The sequence below is a fragment of the Branchiostoma belcheri genome, unplaced genomic scaffold (assembly GCF_001625305.1).
Source record: "Branchiostoma belcheri isolate BF01 breed outbred unplaced genomic scaffold, Haploidv18h27 scaffold5, whole genome shotgun sequence".
Taxonomy (NCBI): Eukaryota; Metazoa; Chordata; class Leptocardii; order Amphioxiformes; family Branchiostomatidae; genus Branchiostoma; species Branchiostoma belcheri.
Window position 1 is genome coordinate 5933562 of NW_017804131.1, and position 14454 is coordinate 5948015.

At 39.1% G+C, this 14454-nt stretch overlaps 1 protein-coding gene across 1 annotated transcript; it reads left to right on the forward strand.

Moving 5' to 3' along the window:
- Positions 1-543: 543 nt before the first annotated feature.
- LOC109479706 (fibropellin-1-like) lies at positions 544-14014 on the forward strand (the record flags this gene model as incomplete). Its single annotated transcript, XM_019781697.1, has 20 exons — positions 544-589; positions 790-900; positions 1923-2033; positions 2228-2344; positions 2596-2706; positions 2915-3025; positions 3119-3229; positions 3323-3433; positions 3644-3754; positions 4458-4568; positions 5897-6007; positions 6193-6303; positions 6404-6514; positions 6859-6969; positions 7569-7676; positions 7849-7959; positions 8320-8430; positions 10829-10939; positions 11113-11223; positions 13689-14014. Coding segments are annotated over 20 exons (2373 nt in total), but the record flags the coding sequence as incomplete, so codon positions are not given.
- Between the last annotated feature and the right edge of the window lie 440 nt (positions 14015-14454).

A 14454-nucleotide genomic window follows, 5' to 3' on the forward strand; every position in this document is an offset into this window, starting at 1 on the left:
AGATAACACACGTGACTCCGTGAGCAGTGGATCATATGCTGCAGAAAGTCTGTGGCGCCCCCCGTCTCTGTTGAGGGATGGTTGTAATGCCCTGATGTAGAATGGGTAGGCAGTGTTGACATCCTACTGCAGTCCGGATAATTGCATTTTCAACTTTGTGCCTGTAATTATAAGACAAAGAATTCAACAGTGAAGAATCGATTTCTTGCATTGTAATTCAACCAAGATTTTGGTTAAAGATGTTTGATGTCGACTTGAAGACGATGCTTTCATTCATTCATTCATTCATTCATTCATTCATTCATTCATTCATTCATTCATTCATTCATTCATTCATTCATTCATTCATTCATTCATTCATTTTAACATTAAACCTTGAAGCATAATGCCTGTTAATGCAGCAACAATGTGCTATAGCTATGTTGATGAGTTCAAGCTAGATCTGTATATAGTTACTGAAATATTTGTTTTTACACAGACATAGATGAGTGTACCCGGAAACCCTGTCAACATGGACGCTGTGTGAACAAAGATGGCGGATACAAATGCACCTGCTCGCCTGGATGGACTGGACACAACTGTCAGCAGGGTGAGCACTTTTTTATTCAATCAAGTTCTTAGTATTTCTTTTCTAAACAAATCCTTATATATCATTTTTGTTATACTTACAAAATCTAAATCTTTTATCGATTTCCTTGATCATAGAGTTGTATTCAGAGGTTCATCATTTGGTGTAGATTACCAACTGATGTAGCTCAAGGTACAAGATGTCTTTACTTAATCACACAGACATAGATGAATGTACTGGAAAGCCTTGTCAACATGGGCGCTGTCTGAACAAAGATGGCGGATTCACCTGTACCTACTCACCTGGATGGACTGGAAAGAACTGTGAACAAGGTGAGTCTTTTTTTAGTCATTCAAGCTTAAAATTGTTAGTATGAATAATGAAGTGGTATTTCTCCTCTTCAAAAAAAGTTTCAGATTGCTTTAATGCCAGGTTATGGTCGATTCAGTTCTATCTGCAACTAACTAGATACCTCCGCGTCTTACAGGCATAAATGAGTGCGGCGGAAACCCTTGCCAACATGGACGCTGTAAGAAACAAAAGGGCAGATACAGATGCAAATGCTCGCGCGGATGGACTGGAAAGAACTGTCAGCAAGGTGAGGTGTTTTTGTGTAGCTAATTCAAGTTATCCTACCTCTTTCTCATAGGAGTAAAAAAGAAGTTCTAGAGTCATCTGCGTGTTCTCTGATAGATTGTAGGTGTCTGAAATATAGAAGTTTTCCAGAGTTAACAATATCACTTACTCAACTCTTACTTTCCACACAGATATAAACGAATGTAGTAAGAGGAACCGTTGCCAGCACGGGACTTGTGAGAACAAAGATGGCGGATACACCTGTTCCTGCTCACCTGGATGGACTGGAAAGAACTGTCAAAAAGGTGAGATCCTTTTGATTCAGTACTTATATTGTTCCCTTTTCTACTTTCTGAAGTTTCAACCAATTTCTCTTAAACTAGATTCATAATCAAATGTACAGGTTCATTGTTTTGGTGAGATGTAATTCAAATGAAAGTAGGCCGCTCGGTACAGGCTTTGTATTCTTTATTCCACAGACATAAATGAGTGTACCGGGACACCCTGCAAACATGGACGCTGTGCAAACAAAGATGGCGGATACAAATGTATCTGCTCTTCAGGATGGACTGGGAAGGAATGTCAGCGAGGTGAGTCTTTGTTTGTGGAGTCACACACTCTAAAGGTTCAAATGTCGAAGTACTTCATGTGTTTTCTGCAATGTTTTGCATATTTTCTACCAGAAAGGTATGTTTTTTCTTGTACTTGTAGCCTGTATAATTACAGTGATGTATTTCCAGAGTTGTCAGTCTTATCAATGACCTTATGTGTCACACAGATGTTGACGAGTGTGTGAGGAACCCTTGCCAGCACGGGACTTGTGTGAACAAAGATGGTGGATACACCTGTACCTGCTCACCTGGCTGGACTGGGCAGAACTGTCAGCAAGGTGACCACTTTTTTATTCACTCGTGTTCACAGTATTTTAAGTTTGGAATTCTCTATTTGACAAATCTTTATATATTATTTTTTTATCCCCTTGACATCTGATCTCTCACTTCGATGTCATGATAATGAACCCCTGGATTTGAAATCGCCACTTTCGTTAATTGAACTACACTATTAATCTGCTTAATCACATAGGCATACATGTAGATGAATGCATCGAAACACCTTGTCAACATGGACGCTGTGTGAACGAAGATGGCGGATACAAATGTACCTGCTCACCTGGATGGACTGGACAGAACTGCCAGCAAGGTGAGCACTTTTTTTATTCAATCAAGTTCTTAGTATTCCTTTGAACTGTCAGCATGGTGAGCACTTTTCTTATTCAATCAAGTTCTTAGTATTCCTCTTGTGAACAAATCCCTATGCATCTTTTTTTTGTTTTACTTACAAAATCTGAATCTTTAACCACAGATTTGTATTTAAACCCAGAGTTATTTGGTGTAGATCACCAACTGGTGTAGCTCTAGGTACAAGATGTCTGTCCTTGATCACACACACAGACATAGATGAATGTACTGAAAAACCTTGTCAACATGGAACATGTGTCAACAAAGATGGCGGATACACCTGTACCTGCTCGCCTGGATGGACTGGACAGAACTGTCAGCATGGTGAGCACTTTTTTTATTCAACCAAGCTCTTAGTATTCGTCTTGTGAACAAATCCTTATGCATCTTTTTTGTTATATTTAGAAAATCTGAATCTTTTATCAATTCCTTTGACCGCGGATTTCTGACTGAAGTCACGAGCTTATCATTTTGGTATAAAATACGAACTAATGTAGCTCTAGGTAGAAGATTTCTTTACTTAATCACACAGAGATAGATGAATGTACTGAAAATCCTTGTCAACATGGACGCTGTGAGAACAAAGATGGCGGATACAAATGTACCTGCTCACCTGGATGGACTGGACACAACTGTCAGCAAGGTAAGTACTAGTACTTTTAGTAGCTTATCATTTTGGTATAAAATACGAACTAGTGCAGCTCTAGGTACAAGATGTCTCTACTTAATCACGCAGAGATAGATGAATGTACTGAAAATCCTTGTCAACATGGGCGCTGTCTGAACAAAGATGGCGGATACAAATGTACCTGCTCACCTGGATGGACTGGACACAACTGTCAGCAAGGTGAGTACTAGTACAATTAGTAGCTTATCATTTTGGTATAAAATACGAACTAGTAAAGCTCTAGGTACAAGATGTCTCTACTTAATCACGCAGAGATAGATGAATGTACTGAAAATCCTTGTCAACATGGACGCTGTGAGAACCAAGATGGCGGATACAAATGTACCTGCTCACCTGGATGGACTGGACAGAACTGTCAGCAAGGTGAGCACTTTTTTATTCAATCAAGTTCATAGTTTTCGTCTTGTGAACAAATCCTTATGCATCTTTTTTGTTTTACTTACAAAATCTGAATCTTTTATCAATTACTTTAACCACAGACACTTATTTAAACCCAGAGGTTTATTATTTGGTGTAGATTACTAACTGGTGTAGCTCTAGGTACAAGATGTCTCTACTTAATCACATACACAGACATAGATGAATGTACTGAAAAACCTTGTCAACACGGACGCTGTGTGAACAAAGATGGCGGATACAAATGCACCTGCTCACCTGGATGGACTGGACAGAACTGTCAGCATGGTGAGCACTTTTTTTTATTCAATCAAGTTCATAGTACTAGTATTCGTCTTGTGAACAAATCCTTATGCATCTTTTTTGTTTTATTTACAAAATCTGAATCTTTAACCACAGATTTGTATTTAAACCCAGAGGTTCATTATTTGGTGTAGATTACCAACTGGTGTAGCTTTAGGTACATGTACAAGATGTCTCTACTTAATCACACAGACATAGATGAATGTACTGAAAAACCCTGTCAACATGGACGCTGTGAGAACAAAGATGGCGGATACATATGCGCCTGCTCACCTGGATGGACTGGACAGAACTGTCACAAAGGCGAGCTACTTCTTTTTGTGGAGTCATTTCATGTATTTTGTGTTTTTTTGCGATGTTTTATAGTTTCCTAGTTTTAAATATTTGAATAGTTTAGACAAATTTATATATCTTATGAAATTAGACAAGCCGTGTTTTGTAAGTTCTATATGTTCATTCATCTACAATTGTTTTAAGAAGCGAGAAGAAGTCAATCCTGTAAACAATAGTATTGTTTAGTTTGTCTTCATGACCTGTACTTAGCTCGAAAGAGCATAAATGTGCAATAAAGGTCTTTCATTCATTATCTACTTGGGCCTCATGTCTTTCTTTAATTCTACCCCAACTTGAATCATTGCAATGGTGTATCCTGAGTTGTTAGTCTTACCACAACCGTTGTCTCACACAGATATCAACGAGTGTGTGAGGGAACCTTGTCAGCACGGCGACTGTGTGAACAAAGATGGCGGATACACCTGTACCTGCTCACCTGGATGGACTGGGCGGAACTGTCAGCAACGTAAGCATATCTTTAATCATTCAAGTTTATATTATCCCTCTTTTGAATTGAACAAATCCCTATGTATTCTTTGTATACTTTCGAAAACTGGGTCTCTGATGTGTTCTCTTGAAATTGGATTAACATAATTTAAGTCACAAGTTCTTAATTTTCATTACTCTAAGTAAATTAACAACTAGTGCAGCTAGATACAAGATTTTTTTTCTTTATCACACAGTTCTAGGCATAGATGGATGCAATGGAAAACCCTGCCAACATGGACGCTGTGAGAACAAAGATGGCGGGTACAAATGTATCTGCTCACCTGGATGGACTGGACGGAACTGTCAGCAACGTAAGCATATCTTTAATCATTCAAGTTTATAGTATCCCTCTTTTGAATTGAACAAATCCCTATGTATTCTTTGTATACTTTCGAAAACTGAATCTCTGATGTGTTCTTTTGAAACTGGATTAACATAATTTAACTCACAAGTTCTTAATTTTGATTACTCTAAGTAAATTAACAACTAGTGCAGCTAGATACAAGATTTTTTTTCTTTATCACACAGTTCTAGGCATAGATGGATGTAATGGAAATCCCTGCCAACATGGACGCTGTGAGAACAAAGATGGCGGATACAAATGTATCTGCTCACCTGGATGGACTGGACAAATGTGTCAGGAATGTGAGTTCTTTTCGTGAAGTCACGGACTCTTAAGATTCAAACTTTGTTTCATGTGTTTTTTGCTTTGCATGTTTTTCAACATGGAAGCATTTTTTTGTATCTTACCCTAGACCATGACAATATGTGTATTAACATTTTACCAGTTTTCAGTCTTACCATAACCGTTATGCATCACACAGATATCAATGAGTGTATGAGGAAGGAACCTTGCCAGCACGGGGCTTGTGAGAACAAAGATGACGGATACACCTGTACCTGCTCACCTGGATGGACTGGGAGGAATTGTGAGCAAGGTGAGTACTTATAGTATTCCTCTTTTTAACAAATCTCTGTATATAATTTTTATACTTTCAAATCTAAAATAGTTTAACCTTAATAATTCCTTTGAAACCAGGTTCGTATTTCAACTCACAATCTCACCATTTCTGTTAATTGGGGTAAATGATCAACTAGTGCAGATAGGTACAGTATTTCCCTTCTTTATACCACAGACATAGATGAATATGTTGGAACGTCAACCCTCTGTCAACATGGACATTGTGTTTTTGAATTTTTGTATTTTTGTTTGTTATGTGACAAAATTATTTTCGCAAGTTGATCTTTACCTAATGTTAATTAGGTTAGGTGACTTACTTATCGAAACTTTGCATCATCTAATAGACATAGATGAGTGTGCTACAAAACTATGCCAACATGGAACCTGTGTGAACAAAAACGGCGGATACAAATGCACCTGCTCACCTGGATGGACTGGACAGAACTGTCAGCAAGGTGAGTTAGTTCTTTTCGTGCACTCATGCACTCCAAGCAGTAAAGTATTCTATGTATTTATTGCAATGTTTTGTACATTTTGAGCAGACATTTTCCACCAGGGAGGAAGCCCATACTGATCACCACATTTATATATGTATTGCCAGAGTTGTCGGTCTTACCATGAACTTTATTTGTCCACCCAGACATGGATGACTGTACCCGGAAACCTTGCCAGCACGGAACCTGTGAGAACAAAGATGGCGGATACAAATGTACCTGCTCACCTGGATGGACTGGACAAAACTGTCAGCAAGGTGAGTTATTTCTGTATCTTAATATTATCACATTAATGGGTGATTTACATACTATCAGGAAGTTTCATTTATTTATGATATTTCTTTCTTTATCACTAAGACATAGATGAGTGTGCTACAAATGTCTGCCAACATGGACGCTGTGAGAACAAAGATGGTGGATACAAATGTACCTGCTCACTTGGATGGACTGGACAGAACTGTCACCAAGGTGAGTTCCTTTTGTGTTGCCATACATCCAAACGCTGTCAAGCAATCTATAATAGAGATGTTTATTGCAAATAAATATAATGATTATCTATTGCTGCAAGAGCTACCATTTGATAATATCGTTTACACAGATATTGATGAGTGTGTGAGGAAGCCTTGCCAGCACGGAACCTGTGAGAACAAAGATGGTGGATACGAATGTGAATGCCCATCTGGATGGACTGGGCGGAACTGTCAGAAAGGTGAGTTTCTTTTGTGTAGTCATAAATCCAAAATTTGTCAAGCAATCTAAAATGATTATATATATGCTGCAAGAGTTAACATTTGGGTGCATCGTTTACACAGATATTGACGAGTGTGTGAGGAACCCTTGCCAGATCGGGACTTGTGAGAACAAAGATGGCGGATACAAATGTGCCTGCTCACCTGGATGGACTGGACGGAACTGTCAGCAAGGTGAGGTTCTTTTGTGTAGTCTTTTGTGTAGTCATACATTCAAACGCAGCCAAGCAATCTATAATGATTATCTATATGCTGCAAGAGTTAACATTTGAGTGTATCTTTTACACAGATGTTGACGAATGTGTGAGGAAACCTTGCCAGTATGGGACTTGTGAGAATAACGATGGCGGATACACCTGTGCCTGCTCACCTGGATGGACTGGATACAACTGTCAGCGAGGTGAGTTCCTTTTGTGTAGTCATACATCCAAACGCTGTCAAGCAATCTATAATGAAATGCTGCAAGAGTCAACATTTGAGTGTATCGTTTATCAGATGTTGACGAGTGTGTGAGGAAACCTTGCTAGCACGGAACTTGTGAGAACAACGATGGTGGATACACCTGTACCTGTTCACCTGGATGGACTGGACAGAACAGTGATCAACGAGTTGGACTCCTTTGTGTAGTCATCAACGGTGTCGAAAGAATTTTTACAACTTCCTTTCAGGAGGGTCCGCTGTTTATTGTCTGAGGAGCTTTTGTGAGGAGCTTATAGATTGATAGCGTTTGGATGTCTAGAAAAACTTGACATTTGATCACTTCTTTTGTACAGTTGACGGATGTGCTAGGAACCCATGCCAGCACGGGATTTGTGTGAACAAAGATGGTGGATACAAATGTACCTGCTCACCTGGATGGACTGGACAGAACTGTCAGCAAGGTGAGTTTCTTCTTATGTACTTATTTTGCTTGCAAGCTGTTCTTTTTTTATGGATGAAAAACCATTAAGTTTGGTTTCCTTCTTTTCATGAAACAGATGAAATCTTGTTGTTACGCGTATCATTGTGTTATGTTAAACAAATTAGATACACTTTCTTTCCTTTATCACACAGACATAGATGAGTGTGCCGGAAATCCCTGTCAACATGGAACATGTAAGAACCAAGAAGGCGGATACAAATGTACCTGCTCACCTGGATGGACTGGAAAGAACTGTCAGCAAGGTGAGTTCCTTTTGTGTGAGCCCCCTTTTCGTAGTAACGTAAGCATAGAAGAGAGATGTCCGCCATTCAGATTCAAAGAGGGTTCACAATCACCATCACCATAACTAGGTTCAAGATTCCAGTCCTATTGTACACACACATAAATGACTGTGCCAGAAACCCATGTCAAAATTGACGCTGTGTGAACCAAGATGACGGATACAAATGTACCTGCTCATCTGGATGGACTGGACAGAACTGTCAGCAGGGTTAGTCTGTAGTCCAAAAACGTTCTTCATATTCTACAAGCATTAAGAGTTACATAAATCATCGGGTGGACTGTTAAAATCAGTTACATGTTTTCTCTCCTTTAACACGCAGACATAGACGAATGTGTCGGGAAACCTTGTAAACATGGACGCTGTGTGAACCAAGATGGCGGATACAGATGTCGGTGCGAAAGGGGATGGAGAGGACAGAACTGTGACCAAGGTGAGGTTGTTTTATCACCTTCTCCAGAAGATTCTGGAACCGCTGGAACATTCCTTAACAGTCTTTAAGGGGGGGTTAAGTCATGAACCGGTTAACCGATTGTCGTGATTTTTAGTATGTAGGCAGCTTAAGTGATGCTTGACATGGCAATACTTGTTATGTTGCAAATCAGTGTCTCATTTTTCTGCCATCAGATGTCGACCAGTGCAACATACGCCCCTCGCATTGTTTGCATGGACAATGTGTGAACTTTGTTCCTGGCTTCACATGCACCTGCTCACCTGGATGGACTGGGATACACTGTGATAAAGGTAAGTTTTAATGTAATTATATGTTTGAAAGTTGATCTTTTTTATTTAAAAAGACAATATTTTTGTTTCCTTCTTTCCATTACAAATCAAATCTCTTCCTTTTCTCCAACCTAGGATTATTATCGGGCTGTATGTTAATCAAACTTTCGAACTGCATGTTTTTGTACGCCAAAAAAGCAGTACTCAAGCAACTGGATATGATTTTGGAAAACATATCCAGTAGCTTGAGTAACTGCCTTTTTGGCATATTTTTATAGTCATGACCTGGATGTCTAACCTTCATCGACGTTTTTTGTTGTTGTTTTCTTCATCACTTGACAACACAGACATATATATTATGGGTGTGCCAATCATCCATGTCTACTTCTGATGTAGTTTTTTTGCTTTAGTTGGAAGTTGCTCTTTTCTATGGACAAAATTATATATTTGTGTCCTTTCTTTCATTACAAAAAAGTATTATTTTTTTTTAATGAGTGTCACATGAATCATCGGGTTGAATATTTGAAAAAGATATTTTTTTCTTTCCCTTATCACATAGGTTTAGATGGTTGTGCCAGGAACACATGCGGATTTGGAAAGTGTGAGAACACCAATGATGGCGGACACAAATGTATCTGTTTACCTGGATTTACTGGACAGAAATGTCAGAAACGTGAGTTTCCTCTTGTGTTTAAAAGTTGCCCCTTTCTCTGTGACAGATCATGAATATATCTGTTCCTTCTTTTCCGAACAAATTTGAGATCGTACTTTTCTCTAACTATGCCTTTACATAGTAAGTGCTATCGTGTACCCATGTAATTTTATGTCAAATCATAATTTTTCAGTACAAGCTTAAGGTTTTCATTTTCTCTAAGAATCTACATTGTAGGTGTTATTATCAGGCTCTTTGTTATTACTCCGTGAAGGAGGTCAGGACCTCCGGACGGAGTGTTGTGATCGGCTGATTTTTCATGTTCGCGGTCAAAACACTGGGTTCTCTTTGTGTAATCGGCACGCAATTTTATACGCCGCACATACCGCACATACTGGTAGATCGGGTAATTTTATGATTTGCTAGTTGTAAAGGCGTCTTGTAGTATGAGCCGGTATATGAAGAAGTAGCCTGTGTTACACAATCATGCTTTCGGTCGGATTGATGTGCAACTGTTACTAATTGCAGGGACTGCGCTAATGCCGACCAGTCGCGCTGTCCTGATACACCGCAAATGTGCGAGTGTTCCCTGTAGACAGTCCCGGGAGTCATTTTTTTCGCACATTCCAGGAGCCAAACCAAAATACGTTCATGAACCGAGTCCAAAAAACCGAAACGTGAAAATCGGATGATCGGACCTGATGTACATTTCTCTTTCTGTAAATTGTACACACAATACACACATCTTTAGATAATCTGGCCATGGCAGGTTTAAAAAAAAGTAACCCTGAATCATACTAGATTAGCGTAAATGCAAGTTTATGCGTTCAAAACAAGAAAAGAAATTGTTTCCGGGTATTAATCTCTTGAATCACGGCGCTGAATATTGACGCAAAAATATTTCGGGCATCGCGCGCCCTTCCCCGTTGTTTAGACTGTATGCAAATCCCGCGTCACGTGTCGGCATTTCGCATCTCTGATTGGTTGTTGCGTCTTAAGCTGAGCCGACGCGCGTTTAAACAATTTTTCTTTGTTCGATTTATCACACTTCACAGAGAATTGTCGCCAATGGCTACTTCTTTTTGTTGCAATATATGATACTTCACGGAGAATTGTCACCTATGGCTTCTTGTTAAAATTTTGTTCATTTTCTTTTCTTTATCACGCAGGTGTCAATGTGTGCGACTTTCACCCATGTCAACACGGACGCTGTGAGGAGAAACTTGGTGTCGGGTACAATTGTATCTGCTCATCTGGATGGACTGGACGGAACTGCCAGAAAGGTGAGTTCCTTCTCATGTATTCATTTTGTTTGAAAGTTGTTGTTATGGATGAAAAATAACATATTTTGGTTTTCTTCTTTTTCATTACACATCTATTAAGGTCTTGGTTTTCCGTGTATCATTGTGTTATATGTTAATTAAATTACGTACATTTTCTTTCCTTTATCCCACAGACATAAATGAGTGTGCCACAAATCCCTGTCAACATGGAACATGTAAGAACCAAGATGGCGGATACAAATGTACCTGCTCACCTGGATGGACTGGAAAGGACTGTCGGAAAGGTGATTTCATTCCAATATATTCATTATGTTTGCAAGTTGTTCTTCTTTATGGATGGAAAATCATTAATTTTGGTTTCCTTAATTTCATAACAGGTTTTAGGTGTTGGTGTTGCGTGTATCATTGTGTTCCATGCCAAACAAATTAGATACATTTTCTTTCCTTCATCACACAGACATAGATGAGTGTGCCGGAAACCCTTGCCTACATGGACGCTGTGAGAACCAAGATGGTGGGTACACCTGTACCTGCTCAGCTGGATGGACTGGAAAAGACTGTCAGCAAGGTGAGATCGTACTTGCCAATTAATACGAATACAAATGCTGCTCCGGGTATTCTGCTTGAATGTGGCTCTTTTCTGAGGAAATTCTATAAATGTGCCGTATTTCAAGGTTCCGGGTCGGAGTTTAAATCTGACCAGAGTCTAAGTAAGTGCGCAGTAAATCGCCGGTTCTGCGAGGTTGTCATGCTAGGTTTGGCTCCCCGTAGCTCGGAGATCGTTGTAGATTTTCAAATAGGTTTTGAATTGATCAAAAAACCTTGGGATTGTAGTGTTTTTCGGCGTGGTGAAGCTGGACGGGCAGCGACGCGTTTTAGGTATTAGTCCGCGAGCAAGGGTGATTTGTTGCCTGATTACCCAAATAGCTGCGTTCTATGTGGAATTTCAAGGCATTCGCGTCACCATGATTTTGCGAAAAACTTATCGCAACAACCTATATTTTTTCCGTTTTTCAGATACAGGAAGTAGTAAGCTATTTCGGCATATATAGCCTGGGAAAATTCGTTTTTTTTTCAAGCAGGTCCGTTGAAAAAACTGCAAAAAATCTATATTTTTCGTATCCAAAATTTACGTTTAACTACATTTTCTACCCAAATCATAGAGTCGACGGACAATAACCAAAATTCTATCGGAAGCTGGCTGGACCGCCAATGTGACATGCAAATTCAAAATTTCATTGTAACATAGTAAACGATAATCACCGACAACAGAAGATTCAGTTCATTACACTGTGATAAAGCACTTCTAGGTTCAATTAGGCCATGTTGATTTGATTATATGGATGACATCCGCGCGCGCATGAATTTTCGGCCGTTTCCAAAAAAAAAGTTTTCAACCATACTGTAAATCATACAAAACAGTTGCAAAATGAGCAAAAATATACCGTTAGTTACAAAAAAAACCATACCAATGTCGTAGAATGCCAAAATCAAAGGAAAAAACACGAAATTGTTAAGAAATGAATTCGAAGAGTAGGTTATTCGCGAAACCATATTCTGTGCCATTTGTTCAACCTTCGTGACCACGTACATTTCATAATGAAAACAACTTTTTTTTTTGCAAAACTTTTTTTATTCGCACGCGCGCATCAGTTTTGGGGTTCCCGGAGGATGTCATCCATATAATCAAATCAACATGGCCTTACAGTGATACAAGTCGGGTATCGTACTACATACGACTACTAGCCTTAGGGCTAATATCCTGATGTCGCAGTACACTTATTTTGCAAAAGGTGTAAATTACTTTTAAATTAGTAGAAATGAGTTTCGACTTCCTGAAATTACACGTTAAAGTGATACACAGTAATACATTCTAAAACATGTCGGTTCTTATCTTTTTAACATCACAGAGAAGCAAGAAGTCGAATTTACTTAATAGACTATAGTGCTAGTGCTAGCTTGATCATGTATATGCAAAATATCGATTTGTCGTGGCCTGTACTTAACTTAATAGGTATGCATGTACACAAATGTCTTCATTACCCTCGCCAAGAAGGTTATGTTTTCAGTAGCGTTTGTCTGTGGGTATGTATGTATGTGTGTGTGTGTGTGTGAGTGTGGTTTAGCAAGATAACTCGAGAAGCAGTTGATGGATTAGAATGAAACTTAGTAGGTGGGTAGATCTTAATGAGGCCTAGAATTGATAAAATTTTGGGCCCCCTGGTGACTTTCCTAGGTACTGCAGCAGAACTTCCGGTTTTGATATCTCATGATCTGGACATGCTAGGGTCAAGATTTTCGGATGGCAGATTGCTCTTGGAATAGGGAAGAAGTGACATGAGTTTGGGTCCCCTAGCAGCTTGTTCTGGAACTGCAGGAGCATTTGTTGAAAACATTTCGAAGGAGGATAACTCAAGAACCGGTGGACGTATTGTCGTGATTTTTGGTATGTAGATAGTTGAAGTGATGCTTGACATAATCAGATGACAATTATGCAAATAAGGAGTAATTTTCATAATTAATGAGAAAATTCTATAAATCTGCTTTGTTCGATAATAGAACTATGAAACACCTGTGACATCTACTTGAGAACAAGAAAAACATCTGAGGATATAGATTATGTAAATGAGGACCTGATTTGCATAATTAATGGCAATTTTTTATAATTTCATACTTGTAACTGCTGGGAATTTCATACTTGCCACATTTGGAAGTTAAATGAAGGTGAACATCGATAAACATAATTTATTCAAATCATGACCTCATTTGCATAATTTATGAGGAAGTGCTACAATAGCTTTTTTTGTTAAGATAAGGCTGTCATTGGGTGGAGAATAGGATGAACTGATATAATACATGTAAATGAGGCTCTTATTTACAAAATCAATGATTAGAATTGTATAATTAGTCAACCGCAAGGGTTAACATCATTTGGCGAAGGTATGAGATCGTGGAACTCTTGTTAATTCATTCGTTCGTTCATTCATTCATTCATTCATTCATACGTTTATTCATTCATTATACCTTACCCAGGAAGCACCAGCCGTGGGCAACTGTATAAGAGCCTGGGTTGCTTCAGGTACAAATCTGACCCCGCCATTCTGATTCTCGAGAGGACAGACCCACGCCTAGACGACAACTACAGGCACCGTACCGACGCGATTGAGAAGTGTTTCCAGGTGGCGCTTTCCCGTGGTTTTAACGTGTTTGCTCTCACGTTTGGCGGGTCCTGCTCTGGATTAGCTTCTGGTCCCACCGTCTACACGAAGAACGGACCCCCCAGACACGGTTGTGCTGCGGACGGTACAGGCGGGATTTTCGCACATGAGGTCTACCAGATCTTAGGTAAGACTCTGTAGATACGACAGCGGGTGAATGTGCTGATATTTCTATGTCAAAAAAAGTCCATTGCGTCGTTACGTTCATGCCACGTTCTGCGCGTTTAGTCATTTTATTGATTAGATTTGAAAATTTAGGACAGTTTGAAGGATGCCATTTCCATCAATAGTTTCAATCTTATCACTACATATTAAAGATAACGTTTCTTTTTTTAAACTTTTCCCGAGCATTCATTGTTGCCATCAGGTTAAATATTAACCACAATCTGCTTGAATGTGTCCCTTTTCTGTGGAAAATCGTATACTTTTCTATTTCATTATAGATTTAGTTTTCCCCATTTTAATTGCAATAATTTTTTTTCTTAGGAAAGAAGTCTATCGTAGGAAAGAAGTCCATCGTAGTTGAAAATAAAATACAGATAATGCTTGTTGCGTTTATAGCAGAGAAAGAGCCAATGATT